At 39.1% G+C, this 23362-nt stretch overlaps 3 protein-coding genes across 6 annotated transcripts in view; 2 read left to right on the forward strand and 1 right to left on the reverse strand.

Moving 5' to 3' along the window:
• Positions 1-13366, reverse strand: part of TDRD9 (tudor domain containing 9) — a 67655-nt gene extending 54289 nt beyond the window's left edge. For all 3 annotated transcript variants that reach the window (XR_005701531.1, XM_040068629.2, XM_040068627.2), the window contains exon 1: positions 13221-13366. Coding sequence is in view for 2 of the 3 variants with exons in the window: in XM_040068629.2 (XP_039924563.1) it covers positions 13221-13366 (146 nt within the window). In the remaining variant the exon portion in view is untranslated. The remainder of the gene's footprint in view (positions 1-13220) is intronic.
• RD3L (RD3 like) lies at positions 5047-8002 on the forward strand. The gene is made up of 4 exons (XM_040068631.2): positions 5047-5173; positions 5406-5497; positions 6155-6460; positions 7308-8002. Exons 3-4 carry the CDS (start codon positions 6162-6164, stop codon positions 7603-7605), a joined length of 597 nt encoding a protein of 198 aa, XP_039924565.1. The 5' UTR covers positions 5047-5173; positions 5406-5497; positions 6155-6161; the 3' UTR covers positions 7606-8002.
• A 1814-nt stretch (positions 13367-15180) lies between the features above and the next one.
• On the forward strand, positions 15181-19737 carry ATP5MJ (ATP synthase membrane subunit j). 2 transcript variants are annotated; one of them, XM_040068735.1, is made up of 4 exons: positions 15181-15325; positions 16938-17061; positions 18669-18689; positions 19545-19737. In XM_040068735.1, the coding sequence occupies exons 2-4, from the start codon at positions 16938-16940 to the stop codon at positions 19568-19570; spliced, it is 171 nt and encodes a 56-aa protein (XP_039924669.1). In that variant the 5' UTR covers positions 15181-15325; the 3' UTR covers positions 19571-19737. The 2 variants fall into 2 exon arrangements, with proteins under 2 accessions (XP_039924669.1, XP_039924671.1); XM_040068737.2 differs by lacking the exon at positions 15181-15325 and adding an exon at positions 15428-15817.
• The last annotated feature ends 3625 nt before the right edge of the window (positions 19738-23362 follow it).

The following is a 23362-nucleotide window of genomic DNA, read 5'->3' on the forward strand; positions in this document are numbered from 1 at the left end:
GCATATCTCACTGTATATAGAAAATATCCAAGCATGCAATGAGATTCCAAGGATTAAGATGCTTGCTTAGCCAGCTTCAAAAAAAAAAAAAAAAAATTCTATTAACCACTTAATTTTGGGGAAGAAGCTTCTATTCAAGGCCATGTAACTTCTAGCACACGTCCATCTTAGAGACAAAACTGAAACATCAACCACTCCTGTGACTGTTTTTTAAAAAATTCTTATTGATGTACTTTCTGCTTATTTATATTCTGCTTCATTTAACACTAAAAATCCTATGTACATGGAACTAGAAGTGAACATAAAACTAGTGTCACCCATTTCACAGATCACAAGAGAAGAACTGCCCCAAGCCATGGGTTCTGTCACGCACACAAACTATTCACCTATTTACAGATCTTCGGAGAGGGGGAAATCACTTAAAAAAACCCCACTTAGCCTCATAAACATACAGAGCAATATTTTGCTGTACAATTTTAGTAAGATATATACAGTAGACTGTTTCAAAGCCTCTCTTCTGAAACTAAAGTAATGTGACACTTTACATAACTGAACATTTGCCATGACAGTAAATAACCTTCCACGGGGTTTACTGAAGGACATATTAAAAATTACTTTCCTTTTAAGTGGAAATTGGCTTTCTACACTAAAGATTGGGCCTACCTGCAGAAATACGCTAACCTCAATGAAATCATGAAATGTCATTCAAAAGCCACATTTCAGCTGCAGACCATTAATAAAATTTAGAACAAATGTAATGTATTAAAAACTAAAATACAGATTTCACAAAGTCACTATGTATTATTTCAAGAATCTAAGAATTAGCTAGGTGCATGCTTTTTTCCCAGTAAGAGAGCTGTTCTAAAATATAATTTTCTAGATTTAGTGATAAAGTCTTCATATTTAAGCATTTTAAAAGGATTGCACTGCTCTTCCTCAGGTGTAATTTCAGATTGCCTGTTTTAAAACCTTAACTAGCTGGGGAGAAGGCAGGGAACAGGGAGGGAGAGCACTAAAACAATTTTGTGAAATCCTGAAAAATTCAAATGCTAGTTTTTGGATAGACTATGGAAACTCAACAACTCAGAAATATTTCATATATGTCAACTTACTAGCTCTGCACCTTATCCCCAGCTAAAATCCAAGAAACATAACAAGCACAAATGCCAGGATGAAACAGGCCAAATCATCCAATTCACTGTCTTCTGCTCTGGGATTTTATGTGGGTGGGATGAACTGCTGGGCTTCAAAAACTGGACTCTTCTAGATGAGCTGCTAATGAGCTCCTCTTCCTGCTTTTGGTTACCAACTTGGTAAAATCCAGATTAAAGAAATCTCTGAGAAAAATAAAATGCAAGTAAGAGACTGCTCTGAATTTAGAAGAAGGCTCATGATTAGTATTAAAAGCAGAATTGCCTCTATTTCAAGTTGATGCCTGCAACTCCCCTACCTATTAGTGAAGTGTCATCAGCACCAGAGGCATTAATGCTACATACCAGACAGTCCGAGTGGAAGAAATCAGCTTCAAACATGTCCTGTTTTTATTCATCTCAGCACCAGGATGCAATGATAGCTTACACAAACCTCTGTCAGTTAACACTGCTAAAAGAAAATTATTCTGCTATTCACTATTGCAGCAAAAGTCCAAACAAGGAGTCTTACCAAGAGCCTCTTCTGTAGGCTCATGGCAAATTTTGCTCATTATTGTTAAAAAAACAAAAGCAGTAGTCAAATTCTATCTGAAGCAATCAGAAGAGGTAGACTCAGCATCCATCTTCTGCCCTAACCAGCCAGAGACTTCTGTCAAATCAGAAGAAAAATACACTACAAAGCTGATTAAACCCAGAGTGGCACTGCATTCATAAATGAAAGGAAACCATCCAACCTGCTGTGGATAAATTATTTTATGAAATTTCTCTCTGCTCAGATGATAGGAGCATTTGCAACCTTTCTCTGTAACTGTTCTGTCTGGGATAGGGTTATTTTCTTTCTAGCAGCACTATGGTGCTGTTTTAAAATTGTGACCAAATCAGTATTTCTGTAAACAAAGTTTTAGTTACTCCTGAACAGTATTTGCACATCATCCAGGACACTTCTGTTTCTCTTCCATAGGCTGGTGGGTGCACAAGGGTTTGGGAGGGGGCATAACCAGAAAAGCAACACAACAGACCAGAGAGATGCAACTTAGCGTCATGCTCAGCAACAAAAAGGGAGAAGAGTTGGATTTCTGTTCAGTTTACCATCTGCTGTTCAGAACCTGACTGGGCATTGGTCTGCCCATCAGAGGTGATGTGGGGCTGCCTCTGCATCACTTTTTTTGTTTCCTTTCTCTCTTGTTCCACTTCTTAAACCAGTTTTTATTTTGAACCCCAGTCGGTTTTGTTTTTCTTTTTTTCTTTTTCTTTCCATTTGTCATTCCCTATTCCACTGAAGGGGAATAATGGGTAAGCAAGGGCCTGTGTGGTGCTTAGGGTGTCTACTGGGCTTAACCCATAATAATCACCAGCCCTTCACACAAAATCTATGGCAGCAAATCACAGTATGTAATTATTACCAACAGATATTGAGAAAAAATTATGGAACACGAAACACTACACCAAGGTGTTGGAATGTTAGCTAGACAGCAATGCTTACGATCTGCTATCAGCACTTTTGGTCAAGCAAGAATTAGGATAATAATTTCTCAGTGTCACACTGAGTCTCATTCATAAAGAGAGCTGTACTTCTTGCCCCTTTTAACTCCAAGAGTCAATAGCATCTCAGATGGTACAGATGCCATAAAATTTTCAAAAAAAAAAAAAAAATAAGAAGCTTCTCCTCCAACCATTCTCACCATTTACCATGCCTGGATGCTCACATCAGTGTAATGTTTGGTTAAATGGAGCTGGTTTTGAACAAACTGCTGCTGTTCAGCACCACCTTCTTAAACAGACTCTGGAAAGCAGATGAGATTTAGAGTACTAGATATTTTCAGGTTAATAGTTATAGCCATGACCCATACTTCCACCCCTTCACACCAAGCCACCCACATGGGAGAACAAAACCACTCCAAAAATGAGGGTTCTTCCAAGAATGGCAGCTCTTCAGTACAAACCATACCCACAACACACTGAGCAGCGTGGCTGCAAACGTTACCTCAGGAGGAATTCTTTTAACACGGTAGGTACTAACCCCACACTGACAGTCCTTTCACCTCAGATAAGTAAGAACTAATAACTCCCTAAATACACCTTATAAAATCAAGAAGTAAATAGGACTGTGTATATTTATATTCAGGGTAAAACAAAAATAACAGAACAAACCCAGGACATTACTACAGGAGCTGTTCTGCCATGCACACCAGAGAACGCTCGTTGTTCTGACTGGGGATGCACAGAGTTGAGCACTAAGACAGAATTTAAGCCACTAATAAAGACAAACTTCACAGTGCCTTCAGGGAACAGACCCACTATCAGCCTAAGTCAAGCCAAATTTTCCACCCTGACACAACACTTCTGATCCACAAGTACATTTAGAGATAGCTGGTTAGAATTTTGACTCTTAACAAAGCTTCCAGGATTAACCATGGGCTAGAAACTCCATAAACTACTGCTCTACTTTTGAGGTCCAGCTTCCAGTACCAGCCCCACATGAGCAGTCATCTAACACTTCACACACCTGAACTGCATACAAAAGTAGAAGCAATACAAATTTTCAGCTTCAGCGCTCTCCTAGCACTGGAAAGATAACCACGATCCTCAGGATCCTGGCTTGAATCTTCAATGATGCAACCAAAGATGAGGCTGAAAAACAGAAGCTGTAGGTTTCTCATTTAATTGCTTTGCACACCCTCTAGTATGCATCTCTAATTTGCAAAGACACTATAATGGTTTTACACTGTGCGGCAGTTTACGTGCAGATTGATAGAGTGGAAAAAATGGTGACATGTTAACTGTGCTGTAAAGGAGGTGGCAAGGAGCATTTTAATTTCATCTGAAAATCTGTCAGGACAGTTCTGTCATCATAAACCTAGCTCCCTTCCTTTTTCATAGTACCACATACAATGTAATGTGAAAACCTTCCAGCTGAAGAGGATTAATAATGACATTTGAATTTTTCCAATGTATAAGTAGTATCAGCTTTAATACGAGCCATACACGTCATCCTTTATGTTGTATGACATCTAGAACAAATTTAGAGAACCTTTGTTCTCCCGATCGTTCAACACACCAGCGGAGGGCGAAAAGTAGGAATGAAAAATACTTAAGAGGAGCAAAGAGAGCCATTAGAACAAGGGCAAGAAGAAAGGCAGCATTTCTTATACCCTGGCTACTGTTTAGATTAATAGGAAGAGACCGGATAACTGGAATGGAAAATGGCTCCTTCAGCGACCTTTAGCGTGCACAGTGCCATCCCCGAGAATGAACCTTAGAAATGGATATGCTCGAAATATTCATCAAGGAAACAGGGAGCAGGCAGCTGGCAGCCAGTTGAGAGAGAAGCAATGCCTATGGTAAGACTTACAATTCTGGGTTTTTTAGATCAGTTTGACCTCAATCTGCATCTCCTTATCATTCTATTCCTTTAATTAGATTAACGTGTCTTTCATGGCACACTGTAGGTGCTACAGCCTGGCTTCTTTAAACACATTTGAAATGTTAATTAAAAATGCTAACAGCTATGCAAAGTAATGAAAAAGTATAGAACCATGAGATTGATGAAATTCATCTGGAAGAAGCATTTAATGTAGCGACAAAATCCTGAGCAACTGTCAAATACTCTGCTCTGTCAACACTCACTTAACAAAAGCTTTAGATGATCTTTACTAGAGAAAAACTATTCTTAGCTGTTTAAAAATGACAGCAGAACAGCCTGATCCCCCTCTAATGGGAGATAAGTCTTCCAGCATCTCAATGGCCTGAAAGTTTAGTTTGATGATAAAAGCAACATAGTTATTTTTAGCACTCTATGGGCATAAAAATACAGCTCTAAACTGTGACCTACAGCTATGCACAGCCAAGCATCACATCACACGACAGCCTTAACTTTAGCTACAAGCACGTCTGTAGTTGCTTCAGACTATTATTATTCATCTCACTACCAACAATACATCTGGATGGATTTCGCAACAAGCATTTGAAATTGTTACCATTTTTTTTTCAAATTGCTGCCATCGGCAGAACTCAATTCAAAGGTAGGAGATCTTAATGGACTTGGTAGAAAGTATTTGAGAGACCATGTTAGGTTAAATGGATTACTGCTTCTCTCTAGTACAGAGGATGAAAAAGAACCTTACAAGCAGAAAAACTTAAACTGTCATATTCAGTACAGAAAGTCATTTTTTTCTGGGCACAGTTTGAGTAAATGAAAAAAAAAAAAAGAAAATAGGAAAAAAAGAGAAAAAAAAAACCCTTGTTTTCTTCCAGCAGTACTAACCACCTGCAAACGGGATATGCTAAAATAAGAGACCTTCAAGCAAGCTCATCTGAAACAACACTGTTCACAGACAACTGCAAAGGTAATTTATGTTATTTTATTCCAACTTGCATGCTTGTGTGCGCATGGTTTGTTACAAACTGCAATTTAGAAGTCTGTTCTACCAGACTTCTGTTCCCAGATTTTGCGAATAATAATTAAAATATTTAAAATAAAAACTGATACATAAGTTGTAAAGCCAAACAAGCAGAGTTCCAGCACTTAACTACTAATTAATTAATTTCATTTTTAAATATATGTGTAAGTTCAAATTTTGGAGGTTTGGGGGTTTGTGTTTTCTTGGGAGGAAGTGTTCTTATTAGTTGGGTTTTTTGTGGGGTTTGAGGGGTTTTTTTTGTTACCTTGCATGATGGGGTTCAAGGGTTTCTTCCCTGTTTGTTTTTTTAAATCATGCATAATATGGATAAAATATGGAATATTTCCTAGATGACACATATGCACTTTCAAATGACGCAAATTTCACAGATTATGTTAATTCAGAAAAGAGACAAGAAATATTATAAGGTGCAAGGCTTGTCATGTTTCATTATGGCCTTGTGACTTTGTATAGCAAAACTATTCTAAGATCATTAATGAAGTTTCATTTAAACATTCAGTTCCTAAGAAGGAAGTCCACAGGTAAAAAATCCTAATCAGTTAGACAGACACAAGCAAAAAATTTTTGTTTTCCTCTCCCCAGTTTAAAAATGCCACTTTTTGGCTGGATGAAATGGTCAAAAACTGATTCCTACAAATCCACTAGATGTCCTGGTTCAGAAGTAGTTACAAAAACCCTGCTGAGGGAGCTGAAATGGCACCTGAAAGAGCGTGAAAGATTAGTGCAAGAGATTGAAAACGAACAAAAAGTCCAGAAAACTGGCATGGATTACAACTGGCTCAAGAACTACCAAAACCCTCAAGCAACAATTCCAGCTACTGAGCAACGGCAGCTTGAAGTTCTGTGCTCACAAATCCAGCCCTGCCAAACAGGAACTGTTCTCAGCAGGTAATTGCTTTGTATTTCCCTGACTCTGAGTTCTCTATTACAATTAAGATGTTTCTCTGCCTAATCAAAGTTTGTATCTGGTTCTGCTCTTCCGAAGTAGCAATAACCAGTAACTGGAGTGCATTTTTACAGTTGCTTTAGAAATTACGTCTTCACTTGAATATGTTGAACTTGAAGGAAGTTTTAAATCAGGATTTTCCTGGTCTAATCCAAACAAAGGAAATCCCGTATGACCTTTCGATACTTCCCGTTTTCCCTGTTACTTATCCCTACTATTAATTAAATTGCAACCCAGTAGCTAAAAATCAAATAAAAAGACTAATGCAATGCGCTATTATGCAGAAATTCAGCCTTACTCTCTACAATACCAGAAAGCTCCTAAAAACTTGAAAATCAGTGTAAATTAAAAAAAAAAAAAAAAAACAACCCTCCATGCATTTTATGAAGAAAAATTCTCCTGTGCCTGCATTTTAAGTACATTTTCTAGGGATTCAGAAATGACAGAATAAGTGCCTTTGCCTTTTAAAGCCCAGAATATACCTAAGGGCAAAGTCAGCTTAAATCAAGTTACCCAGATGGGCCAAAGAGGAAAAAAAGAAGAAAAAAAAAAAGCATACCCAATCACAACTGCTTTCAATCCACAATAGCTGGAGCACATCCAGTGCATTGTTAGAGCTCTTTTCCTCTTACAATCTTCTGGGGGAGGTGGGTGGGGAAATGTGGCAGCAAGGAAAAAATGACACCAGAACTCAAGTCATTTCCTCCTCCCCCACCCCCAAATGACCAGAAAGGAAAGGGAAAAGTTTTCAGTGCCGATGACTGGATTTCAATTTTTGTTTGCTTCTAGATTTCGGGAAGTTTTGGCAGAAAATGATGTTTTACCCTGGGAAATAGTCTACATATTCAAGCAAGTTTTAAAAGATTTTCTTACCACCATTGAGAGAGAAAACCAAGCAGAGCAGCTGGTGGATGCATGGAATACAAATTGCTCTGAACACTTTAGTCCACGTGGTGACAGCTCCAACAAGTCGGACAAAGACGAAATCCCCACCGTTTCAAGTTATGTCGACAGAAACACACAAAGCATGTTTCCCACCTTCTCTCACAGGATCTGGAATCTACCCTACTACTACCCATCAAGTTAAGTTGGTTTGTGTTGCTTTCAAAAAGTTATGTAGCCATCCACAATCCTTTCTTGTAATTGCCATCCAGACACATAGGGCTAAGAAATGTGACTTGCTCCCCTTTTTATTCCAAGTTCAGAAATTAAAATCCTTTGTAATAGCTAGTATGCAGTAACTTAGCTTTTATCTTTTATAGATTGTTACAGCTGTTGTGTTTGAAGGCATCTTTTAATCAAAAATGTAGATGTTTCTGAAAAACCTCTGAAGCATTTTAATTTTTTAGCCATATAGAGCTAGAAGTATTTGAAAAACAAAAAAAGATTGCTTTGCATATTCTGAAACAGCATCAATCCACAGAGCGTTAGACAAAAACTTAGCACATAGCTTTTAGGCTCTATGGGAACTTTGTACTGTGTAAAAGAAATGGTTTAATATAACATCAGTTAAATAAACTGGTAAATACCTTTTGGAGCTGAATAATGATTTCTTAATGTCAAGATTAAATTGCATGAAAACACTGACAGAACTTATGCTGCATGTACTATTTCTCTATCTTTTTCTAAACTCTACTCTGCACATGCTGAAGTACATGAAGGTGGACAGCTAAACAAAACCACTAGATATTTAACAGCATTTAACAACTAGGTGTCTATTCTTTAAAAAAATTATTGAATTATTTAATTTTAAATAGCTGTTTTTCATTTGACTTACTGAAAGCTGTTCTGAAACCCAATTTGACTTACTGAAAGCTGTTCTGAAACCCAAATTCTGCATTAAACCTTTACCATTTTGATCAAATCAGGCAGTACTTCTCTACAACAGCCAAGGAGTCAACAGATCATTTCCAACACACAAGGTGTTCATTATAAATTTACACGTAACAAAATTTAATGTTTCTCAGCCACCACGATCTATCACTGTGGGTTCACAAAGTTTTACAAGATTAATCACATATGCAGCAGTCACGGTCACAGCAGGTAATCGGAGCAGAAAATCAATGAAAACATATGCCAGAACTCAGCTGGCTACATTCCCAATTGTGCTCCCATCACTGTAACAAGTTTTTACGTGTTTTATATAACCTCTTCTTCTCCGTATTTCCTTTTGATCTGTCTGCCAGATCAGAAAAAATGGGCAAGACTTACACGGCCCAATTCACAGAATACACTATTTCATAAACAAAACTGCTTACTCTGGTATTTTCTTCAAACATACTGAAGAAGACATCCAGATTTCATCAAGCTGGTAACACAACTTCAAGGTATCTTATACTCCACAGCTGTATGCCCCCATTTCAAAATTGAATGAACAAACAGCACAATCACTTACTAAACACTTCTAAATCCTTTTAAAAATGGTTTTTAAAAGCCTTTGAAAAGCTTACAATATAAAGAACGTTTCACATAGAAAAGTAAAACATAATATACACAGACGATAAAACAATGAGAACTCTACTTCCACCTAAAGGACAAAGCACTGGAGGACTAGAGCAAAAAAATTCTAACAGATTTAAAATAAGAAAAGCTGCAACTCAATACCAAAAGTAACTACCCCCTCCACTTCCCATAAACTAAATACATAAAGCTTCACAAGGACTTGCGAACTTGTTGTACCTGCACTCAGAGCAGCTACAAACTCTTTGCCCTCCTCTTGTCAGTCGTCAGTTTGTGGATTAATAACAAAAATGCTGTTCTAAACTTACTCTGCCCTACTGATATAGCACAAGGAGTTGGAGATTCTTCTCCTGCAGTTCTATTCTAATCGCTGCATGAGGCCAGCAAGTGATTCAAAGAAAGGTTTTTCCACAGTAACAAAACTCTCACATGTATTAAACGTCAAGTACCTTTCCTACAGGAAGGAGAGTTACATGTACTGAGTATTTAAAAGGCATTGGCAGGATTGATATTACCCTGAGAATTAACATCCATAATGCTGCTTCCAGATAGCTTTGAAGTGGTCAAATGTGCATGATTCCTGCAATGGCAATCCATGTAAGTTTCTTTCTTAAAATGGTATCCTCACAGCTTTCTTATCTGAAAAATAGGTAAAAAGAAGCCTAAAAATGCAGCTTCCAAATTTTAGTTTATTGAAAATGGAAGGCCAGTATTATTGAAGATCCACTGACTTTAACAATCACGGGTAGGGAAAACAAACAAACAAAAAATAACCCCAGATAACAACTTAACCACACTTCCTTCGTAAACTTCACTTCAATTTCATTTTAACACGAGCAAATGCAATTTTCCAAGTTCAGAAATAGGGACCATTAACAATGCCATATTCTAAAAGGCAGCAGCTGCACAGTAGTTTACAAATATAGGTAGGCATCATGGCCAAATCAATGTTAAATCCCTATAAAATGCCAGGGAAATGCCAAAAAGGCTCACCTACTTTTATATGCATGTTTTAATCAGAGTACTGCATCTAGTTCTTGTGTCCACATTTGGGGGGAAAGGAGAAGGAAAAAGTAAAGGAGAACTGCCGAAAGTACAGGAAAAAATATCCAAAGGCTGAGAAAAATGCCATCCTCTAAGGCTTCACTTTGCCCATTTTTTCAAATACTGAAATGTGGAGTAACTTCGTGGAGTAGAAGCACTTCCCCCTGACCAAATTGTTATATATTCTCTCCAGTTCAAAAGTAGAGAAAAGCATAGAAAAGGCAACGGCCTAAGAGCAAGAAGCCAAACTAAAAATGTAAAACATATTTTAAAGAAATCTGTTAGGTTAACCCCAACTTGCTGCCAAGAAAATCTGTTCTTCAGCTCACCAGCTGAGACAAGCCATTTTCTAGAATTATGCTTACGACTGCCAGAAGGCCAGTCACCACTACCCAGAGGAAGATCACCGTCCAAGAACTCTGCAACTGCTTCTCTAAGTCTTTTTTTATTTATGCCCTACACAATTTGCATGAGGTGCTCTAAAACTACATCGTCCCTTACACTGAGCCAGCAGCAGATATTTCTGCAACAGGCAGACAGCCAACACAAACCGCTCCGGTGACAGAAGGATGAGTGGCAGGAATTCCAAAGGACAGCAACGTCTCCCACCTGCACGAGCGTCAAACAAAGCAAACAGCATGCAACGTTTCCGGCCAATAAGTCAGCTTCAAAAAGGTGCTAACTTGGTGAAAGATACACCTATGAAATGCAGGAAATAAAAGAGAGAATAAGCACCCTCTACACACTTAAGCCTTTAACTATCCTAGTGTGAATACAACTGTGCTGGTAACAAGGAAGGAATTAAGGGTCTAAATTTCTTCTCTTTCAGTTAAACATAGAGCAATTAAAAAGTTAATCAATAAGCTATTTAAGGACAGAAATTCCAGGCACATTTTATGCTGTTTCTATTTCTACCTTTCCCCAACACCCTCAATTATTAATGCTGCTATTCTAGAGGTAGTTCAGGAGGCGAAAGAATCTTTAAAGCCTTGGAAAATGAAGCATCATTGGAAAAGGAAGCAAAGACATTCCACATCTCTTTTTAAGTGAGACACGAGGCATTTAGACCCCATTCAACAATCTCAAACAATCTCAGTAACGTTTTCGTAAAGTAATACTTATTAAACACACTCGTGCGCAACAACACACTTGTAATTACTAATTTGGTATTAAACCTACACATTCTTAGATATTTAGACAAAAGTCTCCATCAGTAATTGCATATCCAACTTCAAATAAACATAAATAAGCATTTCAAAAATTTGAATAACTTTGGTTTTGACTTTCCCAAGAAACAGATAGTTTTGAAGGCAATAGACAATTATGCTACAAGCAGCCTCAACAAATGAGGAGAAATTCTTTTGTTTTCAGCTCCTCAAACTCTTTCTTATGAAGTCAGTGAATAAAATACAAGCACTTCCTTTCCATCCAACCACTTGAATCTAAACCTCCTATACAGACTTCAAGTTTTGCAAAAAAACCCCAAAAACATCAACAAATTCTGAGAGCTGCGAAACACAAGTATGCATGGAAACAAAACACACCTACGCAAACAAAGCTTCTCATAGAGATTTCTTCCATCTTGCGGCAGGACAGTCGTGCACCTATCATCTGTGCTCAAAGGTTTTATAGCCATTGGTAAGAAATTCCATCCACACTCACATGCACAGTCTTTTAGGATGCATATCACCCCTGTCCCCCTCGGACGTGGGGAAAAAAAATCAAAAAAACGAAACCCATAAAAATATTTTTTCCCTACTAACACAGCTGTCAAACGCACAATTAGGTCATCTGCTAAGACCTGTGAGTGGAAAGAGCTTTCTGTCCAACGAAAAATAAAGATTTGCCTCTGCCTAGTCACACATGGCTTGATGAATCTGGCTTATTTTTCTTGTGTATAGAAAATGAACAAAATAGATCTTCTGGCTTAGTACTGAGTTGGGTTCAAGGATCTCTGGTTAAACATTTCATAAATACTACAGAAATGTTACTAGCACCTAAGTGAAGACCAAGAAGTCACAAATGTCTTATTCATACTGGGCTGAGGCACCACATTCACAGAGATAACTTAAAAGAAATGTAGAAATTTGTCTTATGGAAAATTATTATTTGTCACTTATGGAAAATTTTATTTACTTGCACAAAGCCCAGTAGCTCTTGGGCAGTGATTCAGAGCTTGGTAATAGCAGCACCTTTACACTGAAAGATAAAAAGAAATAGATATTTTGAGATGTCAATTCTGTCCTTCACTTGAAGCAAAGACAGAAAGACTGATAACCTGAACAGTCTCTGCTGAAATATCAGACTACCTGATAGCAAGATGTTGTGCAAAAAGTTCATTCTTTCTCAGATGCCAGTGTACACCTTTTAAGAGAAGTACGCATTCCTAAAATACTGCAACCTCTATTGCTGCGCATCACACAGGGAAAAATAAAACCCCACTCACTCACTCCAGAGTGTATGCCCAGCTCATCTTGAAAAATACTATATCAAAGTGCAAACAAAACACTTTTCTATGGCAACCACAGATACACTACCGCACCTGGTATGCACTGCTACACCAGGCAGCATCCAGGAGAAAGTATTTTTATGGATTTCAATATCCAGGCTCCAGTGAAAATCAAATGTATCTGGCTGCCATGAAAAAAAAAATACACTTCTCATTGCCTGCAAACTCTATCATCTGAAAATAATGCATAAGGAACAATATGTCAATATACCTGTGACTTGCTTTACTCTGGCAACTTAAATGCTCCTGTTAGGTCATGACAGCAATGAACTCGTGAATCTCATTTATCACTTGCCACTGATAAAATCTTAAGTTAATGCACCTGAATCAGAATAAACTGAGTCTTTTCTAGTACAGATCTACAGTTTACTAGGTATAGGTGCACACCACTGCTAATGCACTTCAGAGAAAGCAAACCCTACACACAACACATCTAGTCATGATGGAGACAACAGCAAATCAGAAAATAACATTAAGTATTAAATGCACCAAAACTCATCAGCCACAAACGCTACCGGAGGTGTTAGGATGGAATCCAACAACTGTGCACCCTGGGCCCACCTGAGCAGGGGAGCCAGAGGAGGCTGCCCTCACTCTGAGGAATGCCCAGCACACTCAGGACCACGGGCACACAGCAGAGAGAAGAGAGGGAGGCCAGCAGGAGCAGCGGCCCGGCGCCCCGCACTCACCCCGTCAGCGCTTCCCGTGCGGGGTGGCGGGGGAAAGCGCCACAGCGGCCGACCCGCGCCTCCGCGCCCAGGAGCTCGACGGCGGAGACGGCCCCGCCGACGGTGAACCAGTCTCGGCTCTGCTCCTCGGGGAGTTTCCGCAGCATGACGGAGGATGACGTAGGATGGCGGCGGATGGATGACAGATGTCTGGCGGACGGACGGCGGCGGACAGACAGCGGCCCGCGGCACGTGCACCCCTTCCCGCCCTCCGGCCGGCCCCGCCCCCGGCGGGAGCGCTCCCCGCTGGGATATCTGCCCTCCCTTCCCAGACACTTCACCTGGAGCTGCGGGCTGAACGCCTCCAAACCCACCCCCAAATTTATGAAAGCCTTCCTTAGAAAGGTAGGACATACAGATGCAGACCAGGAGTATACGGGAGGGTCCAAGGCCTGTCATCGCTAATAGATAAATTTCAAAAGAAGAATAGGAACTAAGATACACGTGTCACTTGAACTTCCCTTTCATCCTGTCATCCTCTCTTCTGAAACAACTGCAAACATCTGTGTGTAATTTGTTAAATCACATAAATACTGAAAACCAATATGAACACAGAGTAGACATTTACTTTATCTAGTAGGATTTATCATCTCCACACTGCCTGCCTGATCCCGTGCAGGCATCTGGCTGCTTCAGAACTGTTACTGTCAGGTAAGTAAATACGAATCAAGAATATATGTAGAGAGATAAGAATACCACTGCCTCTGCTTGCTTTATATAACAGCTCAAAAATCCTAAATTAAAGAAAGAGAGGGATTTTCCTCATTAAGAGGTTTTTAAAGTTTTAAATGAAAGAGGTGACATGCATGCAGTATTTTGACATAAGCTATGCTCCTATTTTAAATGCAAAAAATGTCCGTCTAAGATCCAAGAAGTCTTGTTTGTCCTGTGTGACAAAGCTTGTATGTAGCAAATCTAAACACCTGCAGACTATGTAAATCACTCACTGGGAAAGTAAATGCAGTCTGCGATCCCACTAAAGCATTTTAACACACACAATAAAGGTCTGAGCTCTGCTTTCCTTTCACAGCCACGGGAGGCCTGGGTGGTCATTCCCCCCTCACCCCACAGAACAATGCCCGAGCACAGCTCTGGAATTCCAGTCTCCCTGTCCTTCCCGCACCTGGAGGAAACGGCCTGCAAAGCACGTAAGGGCTTCAGACCTCATAAATATGGCCCAGTGGGTGTTTCCCCCTCCTCCAGGACAGGCTGTTCCCTAAGGGACACGCTCCATAGACTGTGACAGGCCCTTCCCGGCATTGTCCTGGCACGGGACCCCTGCTGCGCTTGTTCTTGGGAAGCAAGGCTGAGGCTGAGGTGAAGATCTAAACTGGAAGAACATTGCCAGCAGATGGAGGGAGGTGATCCTACCCCTCTGCTCAGCCTAGGGGAGGTGGATGTGGAGTTTTGTGTCCATTTCTGTGCTCCTCAGTACAATGGAGCTCCTGGAGCAGGTCCAGTTGAGGACAACAGAGAATGATGGGGGGGGATTGGAGCATCTCTCTTACAAGCAAAGGCTGAAGCAATTGTGCCTGTTCAGCCTCGAGAAAAGACAACTGAGAGGGGACCCCATCAATGTCTACAAGTATCTGAGAGGAAGGTAGCAAGGGGATGGAGCCAGGCTCTTCTCGGTGGTGCCGAGCAATAGAACAAGAGTCAATGTGAGAAACTGATGCACAAGAAGTTCCACCCGAACATGAGGAAGAGCTTTACTCTGCAGTGACCACGCACTGGAACAGGTTGCCCGGAGAAGGTGTGGACTCTCCCGCCCTGGACATATTAAAGAACTGTCTGGATGCAATCCTGTGCCTCGTGCTCTGGGATGACCCTGCTTGAGCAGGGAGGTTGTTCCAGGTGCCTCACTGCGGTCCCTTCCCGCCCGACCCGTTCCGTGATTCCGTGGGAAGCGGGGCTGGCACCGCCGCGGTGCGGGGGCGCTCTGGTCCTCCGCGGCCATAGGGGGCGCTGCTGTCCCCGCCCACCGCGCGTCCCTTCCCGGCGCACCCCGCGGCGGCACCGGAGCCGTCCCCGTTCCCGAGTGTGACCTTCGCCGCTCCCCTGGCACGGTGGGTCCGGGCCCGGTGGGCTCCGGCTGGGTCCTGGCGGGCACCGCTCGGGGGTGTCTCGGGTGGGGGCAGCCCTGGTTGAGCCTGGGAAGGGAAGAAGGGACAAAGGGAGTGCGGCCCGCGGCGCTGGAACTTGGCCGTTACCCGCCCGCCCCCGTGCAGCGGGTCTGGCCTCGGGCGGGCCGCAGGTGTCCCGGGCTGCGGCGGGTGGTGGCGGGGAGGTCAAGCAGACAACAAATTCCGGGTAGATTTCAGAAAACAGAACGACGTCTTGCCCCCGCAGGCCCTGGGGAAAGGTCTCTGCTGGGCTTTAGCACGGTGTTAAGTGCAAAGATACAGCACTGCTTATTCTCTGTTGTTTTGTAGCGGTGGGGAAATCTTTCGGTTTTGTTCCGTTCAGTCTCCTTGTTTGTCAGTATGTCTTGATACTCTGCTGTAGCAGAGTGACTGTAGTCCACTGTTCATCTGAAACCACAAACCCTGGAAATTTAGGTGAGCAGTGTCCTTAATGCAGTGTGTCGTTAATAGTGTTGGTGAAAGCACAAAGGTGTTTCGGGAACTTTTGCCACAATAATAAATGATTAAATGACTGTCCATAAACAAATGTAAACGTGGATTCGTCTATAATTTTATATGAATTGCCTCAAAGTTGTTTTCAATCTTTAAGAAACACCTAGATTTTCCCAATTGTTGACACTGGCTACCCTTGCGCCCTCTCCTATTAAAGGGTTTCCAGACGAAGCTTTACATTTAGTAACGGTGGATAAGTGAGCATTACCTCAGAGCAGCTTCTCGAGTTTCTGGTTTACCATGTCTTGTCTAGATGTGTGTATAGCTAACTTTATTGGTTTGCAATAAGCGTCAATAGTTGGGTGAACTGCTGTGCATAAGACAGGAGAATATGGGGCATCTCACTGCATTCTGGTGCAAATGTGAGCTAACATTTATGGGAGTTAGGATAAGCTTTATTTTAGAACCTTCTACAGTTTTCTCTTTGTCTTACAAAGATGCATGGAAAGGAGAAAAAACCACCAACACTGGCAGGCTTCTTGCTCTTGGGGCCTATTTTGAAAGTCAAATAGTCATGATAAAACATGAATTCATTAGCTTAACATCATTTATGTTGCTATTTTGAGGAGAAATTACCATGCTGGAAGAGACAGCTGCGAGGGAGGGAAGCTAAATTGGTAGTGCAAGGAAGGAGCCTCTCTGGCTTGTCTGGAGTGAGACTTCCTCCTGAGGGAATCTGGAAACATTAGGAAAAAGCTGTCACTGATAGGCAGAGAGTAGTTTAGCTATTACTGCTCTGTAAATGTTCTGTTGACTCATCTTTGAACTCTTTTATCAACTGTAATTTTACTTTTTGTGTGTGTGTGTGTTAGACCATAAATTATAACCTTAACTCTGAATTTTCATTTCTTTGCTTTGGAATAAGTACTTTTGCATGCTTGGGGGTATTTTTTTTAACCTGTAAACTGCTGCTGATATGCATCAGGAATGTGTGTCTGTCTAGATAAAGATAGGTGAATATGTGTGTGTATGTATGTTAAAATCCAGCAGGTAAGAATACAGCTGCAAAAGTCAAAATGACAGCACTTCTTAAAAATTTCAGATGGTGCAGACTATGATTCCAAAGTCATTGAGACCCTTGAAATTCTACTTTTCTACTGTGTATCAAGAAATATGGGTTGGTTTAGCATTAACAAGTTATGCCTACTACAAGATTTCATATGGGGGTAAGTCACACATTATAGTCTTTTTTGTAGAAGAGAATACCCACAAAAAGAATCAGTCATTGAAGATAGCCAGCAAATAAGAATTTAACATTCTTCCCTAGGGCCAGGTCTTTGTTATAAAAATTGAGATGTTTTAAATGCTGATTGTAGAACGTTCCACTAACAAAAGTACTCAAATGTAACTGTGTTTACATTATAAAGATTAAGTGATATAGGAGTTGGTTTTTAAAATGCAGATCTAACTTACTTGCTCAAGACTTTGAAAAGAAATAGTTTTTAAAAGGTTTTCTCACATGAACTTTGGGCTGATGGCACCTCAAAATGAGAGCTGAACGTGAGAATGTGTGTTACTTGTTGACACGGGGTGACTTTCTCAGAGAAAGAAACAGAATATCTAATGTAAAAATAATAAATTTGAATGGGCCAGAAGCAGAAGGGTACAAGAGATCATGGTGTCTGAAAGGTCCTGTTTGTCAATTTAGGCTGTGCTCAGTACATCCCAAGTGAAACCCTTTACTGGCTTTTGTGAACAATGAAGTGTTGTTAAGTTGTAGACAAAGTTCACAGAGAAAGGAACCCCTTGCTGTGGGAACGGCTGAGAGATATTACCTCAGTATTTCTCTAGCTTTGTCCAAATAATGTGTAGCATTCCAAAACTGATACACTGCCTTAAAAGTTTAAGTAAATATAAGCAGTTGATCTTAATGAGTACCTAATGAATATTAAGTAAATATGAGTAGTTGAGGCAGACAGGAAGAAAAAAAAAAAGTTTAACTTTTGCTTTAACCTTTTATTTCAAGGAGAGTTCAAAATGGACAGACTGTTTCAAACTTGTCTTCATGTCATGCTGTGTTAATTAATGGCTTAGATGACCTGGTGTAGAGTTTTGAAGGCCAAAAAACCTGGATAAATGGCAACAGTATGCTAAGTTTTACTTGAAAGGGAAAATAGTTTTTAATAGCTGTAGCCCTTCCTGCACTTTGAGGAATAATTTTGCAAATAATACATGGACTTTTAGATGAGTGTGTTGTAGGATAAATCAGATTGGAAGGGACCTCTTGAGCTCACCTGGTCCAAACCAGTGCTTGAAGCAGTTAGATCACAGATCAGGTTGCTTATTACCTTATTCATAAGTTAAGTGAGTATTTCCAAGGATGGAGACTGTACAATCTCTTTTAACTGTCTTCCTTATGATTTTTTTTTTTTATCACTGTGACCCAGTATTTTAGGGGAACAAGTACAATGGGAATGTAAAATACAAAGGAAAGTTTTAAAGCAAACATTTCACTTCAGTTTACATCCATATCTTGTGTGTGTATATATCCATATATTGCATAAAATAGTAACATTGCATAAAAGTTTCTTTTGAGTTATAGTAGAAATCTTGATGACTATAATTTCTAAATGCATGGAGTCTTGGTTAATTAAATAACTTTTAAAAATAAATATAAAGTTTACAGAAATGTGCCATGGAAAGTACATGTTGAACACTTTCAATTTTTGTTTAAGCTAATAATAAGCAAATTAAAATTTATCTGTAAAGAGTAAATAGGAAATATATTTTTAACTGTCATTGTTCAGCTTATTTTTTTTCTTTTTTTTCCCAGGCAAAAAAGCATCAGGAAATAGTAAGTATTAGATATCTAATAACTTGATTTAATTTTTAAATAAGTGCAGTAAAAATTAGAATATTTTACATTAGGTAAATTTGGAGCTTACGTTACAGATTTAGCAAATCTTTAAAGGCTTCTTCAAAATAAGTAATTTTGGCTGTATTGATAATTTTATAACCTAGAAACATCTGTGAATCTGCACGTAGATAATCTTTTATGTAGGTTTTAGGAGTAAAATGGAAATTCTATACCTTGACTTTGTGGGCAAGGAATTTTTTTTCAAATAATAGTAACAACTATTTAATGGAATTATTTAAATCAGCATGATTTCAAGAGTACCTGCTATATTAGCTGTCAAGAAACTAGAAAGTATAAACTTGTGTTTTGAATTTGTAGTTTTGTATCTTTATAAGCCAGTATTTAGATATTTAGGGACAGTTTCTTCTGACATCACACTGGAATTTATTTTATTATGACCTCCTGTATCTCAGTTCACTTTCTACTCCATGAGAGAGAACGCACTTGCTCCTAGTTGAATTTCTACATGCAAACCTTACTTACATTTTGGAATGTGCAATTAGAGAAAATACTGCCTAGTCGACTTAGAATAATAGTGTAAAATAAACTTCAGTTCTGGAAGAACCATAACAAAACCAAGGAAGAATGGGTGTTTACTGTAATAGGGCTTGAAAACCTGCAAAAGAGAATTCTTAATATTTGCTAAATTTACTTCCATACACATTGAGGGTATTTGAATAGCCAATTCTCGTGCTCAGATGTAAGTACAGTTGTCAGTTCTAGGACCTGCACTACACCCCTGAATTGATTTGCTTTACTGTTTGAACAGCCTAAATCGTGTCTTTGTTTCAGAGTCCTCTGGTTCTGGCCATCATTAAAGATCTCTTCTCTTCTTGGAATATGAATTTGGCGGTTCATCATCTCTGCTGCAAATGAAGCGAGTTACAACCATAGGGAAATGAATGTTAGAAATGTACCTGATCCATCTGCTGTAATTGGAAAAAGAATAAATCCTTTCAACAAAAATTAAAGATGTTGGACAATATATGCTGAAGTGCAGTGCTAACCTAATTTTAGAATAAGGTTCTACAGTTCTAAGTACCATGTTAAACTTTTTCAATAGTACTTTAAAAGGGACCAAATCTTTATAACTAAACTTTTTAATAGAATTAGAGTCCTTTTTTCTCCCCTAATAATAGCTTTTTTGGGCTATTTACTTTAAAAATATCATTTAATAGGATGCTAAGTATGAGTACTTAAACACCAGGTTTTTGTCGACTTGTGGTGCAGTAATCAAAGGTACCAAAAATTATATTTTAAACCTTACATTTTTTTTTTAGAGTTCTTAGTTCAGGCAAGGCTTAAAAGCAAAAGTTACAATTTAGCATGCAAAAAGTTTACAGATTTTTTTAAGTGCATAATTCACAACTATATTTTTTTGTCCTTCATATTCAGTAGAGCTAAGGAATTATTCTGAAAGGCTTTTCCTTTAGTCACAAGTTTTGCAAAGGATTAAGTAATAACATACCCATATCGTATAAGAAAATTGATATTACATGGACTTTCGTTTGCCATTGGAACTTATGAAAACCTCAGAAGGGTTTAAAGGGCATAATGAAATCACACACTGACAGCAGTTGGTATGAGCACAAACGTTTAACTGGCTTCAAAGAGTTTTCCTTTTTTCTGAAAGTGTAGAAGTAATACTTTTATTATTAGGATGGGTCATTAGTGGTTTTTGCAAACAGCTGTTCGAACTCCATAGCAAGTGTATTTTGGAGACTGTAGGAACATATGCTGTCTTATGAAAGTTAGTGTTCAGGACTATGCATACTGAATTCTGTACTAAGGATACAGTGTGTAAAACCAAAACTGGACTTCATGTCATGTTTTGTTTAAATTTAGCCTAATCTGCCTTTGAGAAGATTAAGAGCCTTAAGTAATTTTAATGACTTAATGCTTATGTGCATCTTTTTAACTACTTCTCTGAAACATCTTAAATCTTTCAGCTTGATCAAAGTTTTGCTTTTCAATCTCCTGACTGCAGTATCTGGCCATAGCTTAAATGTTTTGTATCTGAATACTCAGGAACTTGATAACCTTACCTGCTGATGGTAAACTTTCCAAACACTGTTGCCTTTAATTGCTTCAAAATTTGTACTTGCGCTTAATAGCTGTGCCTGCCGAGTAGAGTAAAATCACCAGTCTTACTTCTCTGAAAGCTTTTTTTAAAGAAGGCAAGTTTAGCATCACTGAATTTGAAAAGGTGGCATCTGTCCTTCATGTATTTTTGACATTTATTCCACCTTCCACAGTTTTCTTTGTTGCACCTTTTCTTGATCTGTTTTAGCTGATTTCTTTAATCATTTCTATATGGGTTTTTCTGTTTCCTCACCACAGAAGAATGAATGAGAAGTTGGAAGAACTCACTACTAGATTTTTTACATAAAGTCAAAAGCATCCAAAAGAAGGCAATAGAGAATAAAAACTAAAAGAAAATGGAACTTTATTGAACAGATACTAGGCCAGTGGTAATTACAGGATGGGTGAGTTGTGGTACACTTAATAAGCACTTCAGATTGAAAATTTATGCCAAGCAAGGAGCTGTAAGAGCATTTGTAATGCAAATTTATGATCACTAAGTTATAGTTCCTAAGATACCACACATACTTCAAATGACCTGCTTTAGCAATTTTCAATTATAGAGCTCAGGTGAACAGACTAGGGAAAAAAAACATTAATCACTGCAGGATTTGCTTCACCTTAGCCAGACCATTGGCACTGAGTGAGGTACATCAACATGCTCTTCTGATCTCTTGGGCTGGAAGGCAAGAAGAGCTGCTGCTGACCTGCCCTTGGAGCACATTTAACTGCACTTCTAGGTAAACTTAACCTGCTTCAACACTTCTTTCTATCTGAATTGCTTGGTTTTCTAGTGGGGGAAGAAAGTACATATGGGCAACAGTGTCTGGGTTATAAAAACGATAATTTCTACTGAAACAATGCCATATGCAAGTCTTCCATTGGTGCTCCTCTGTCAGGAGTTTCAATGAAGGCTAGAGAATATTCCATCCTTTGTGATCCTTAACACAAATTATCTGCAAAAGATAGGGGAAGTAAGACTAAGTGGTCATGTTTTTACTTGAGTAGGGTGCAGAAGGAGGAAATTCAGTCAGTTCATTCAATTTTGACTCAAAAGTAGAAATCAACACACCCATAACATGTAACACCTGTAGTATTATTTCTATACTTCCTGCTTCTCTATGCTGAAGTAATGTAAAACAATAGAGGAAAGCAAATGTATTGTAAGAGCCATTTTGTATTTACAGTGAGGTGTGGAAAGAGTAATCAATTTTCATTGCAGCACTAGCACCTGGAGCATAGCCCTAGGTAGACATTTCAAGGAGTACCCACCCTTGAAGTGAATAGTCTTATTTTAGAATATGTGCCTTTCTTCTTTTTTAGTAATTTAGCTAAGGTGGTTTCTAAAGCTAACTTAAAGATATTTTCTTGTTCTAGGTAAGTGTCTAAACAGACAATACTCAGCTGCTGAACAAACCCATTTGCTATGCAAATGACTGTAAGATCACGACTTTAATCCATGGATGCAATATTCATCGTGATTCACAACTTAACACTGGTGAGGGGTATGCTTACTACACATTGATGGATCATGTTGCTTTCCTTTAGCTGCTGCCTCTTTATATTGCTGACATTTCTAAAACAGGATTACATTTAAACTTTATGTAGTAAAATAGTTAAGCAGCTGAATTCTTAATTTGTTGCCTGTGATGAGGCATCAGCAGTGACAAAACCTGTTTACTACCTTTTACCATGTTAGTGAAACAACAAACAGCTTTAAGGGTTGAAGAACCTCATCCAATTACTGCAGCATCCTCTTGACTAAGTTTTGTTGTGGCACTGGTAACTTTTTCTTTAATCAATACAGAACATGAAAGCTCAGCAGTAGGAAACTGTATTAATGACAATGCTAATGCACAATGTCTTTTTTACAGTACAGGTCTTCTGTATTTGCCCCTCCATGCTGGGTCTTACAACTGAGATTTCTCAATTTGGAGCTTGGGGATTTCTAAAACATTTAAAGTGCTGTCCTACAATTAGGAATCTCAGAGTTTCTCCTGCATGCTAATAAAGTATGATAAAATACTCTAGGGGAGCAGCAAAATACAGTCAGAGCCAAGGAAACATTAGTCACAAAGCCCAACCTACTTAACCTCCTTAATGGCTAACTTGGAAAAAACCCAAATGTGTATTCATGTTAATTGGGAGGATGAGTAAAGCTGCAGGAAATGGTCCAAAGTAACTAAAACAGCTGAACAAGTCTCCTGTTTATCTGAATCATGATAGCAATCCAGCGTTTGTAGTACAAATGCCAATGCAGAGCTGGTATGTACATGTGTCTTGTACTTTCAGTCCCTAAGGAAGGAACGTTATCAGGTGCTTGTTAGACACAGGTGGTTGTGTGTGACATCACCACCAGCTGGCTAAACTGAAACCGAGGAAATCAATGTGTGAAACATCTATTGTTTCATTCACAGAAATCTGTGACATTTCTGGGAAGGAAAGAATAGCAAGATAGAGATTCCCCGAGGCATTAAAGATTTTAGTTAACAATTCGTTAAATGGAGGAACAAGAAGTGACAAGATAG

The sequence above is a fragment of the Hirundo rustica genome, chromosome 6 (genome assembly GCF_015227805.2).
Source record: "Hirundo rustica isolate bHirRus1 chromosome 6, bHirRus1.pri.v3, whole genome shotgun sequence".
NCBI classification, from domain to species: Eukaryota; Metazoa; Chordata; class Aves; order Passeriformes; family Hirundinidae; genus Hirundo; species Hirundo rustica.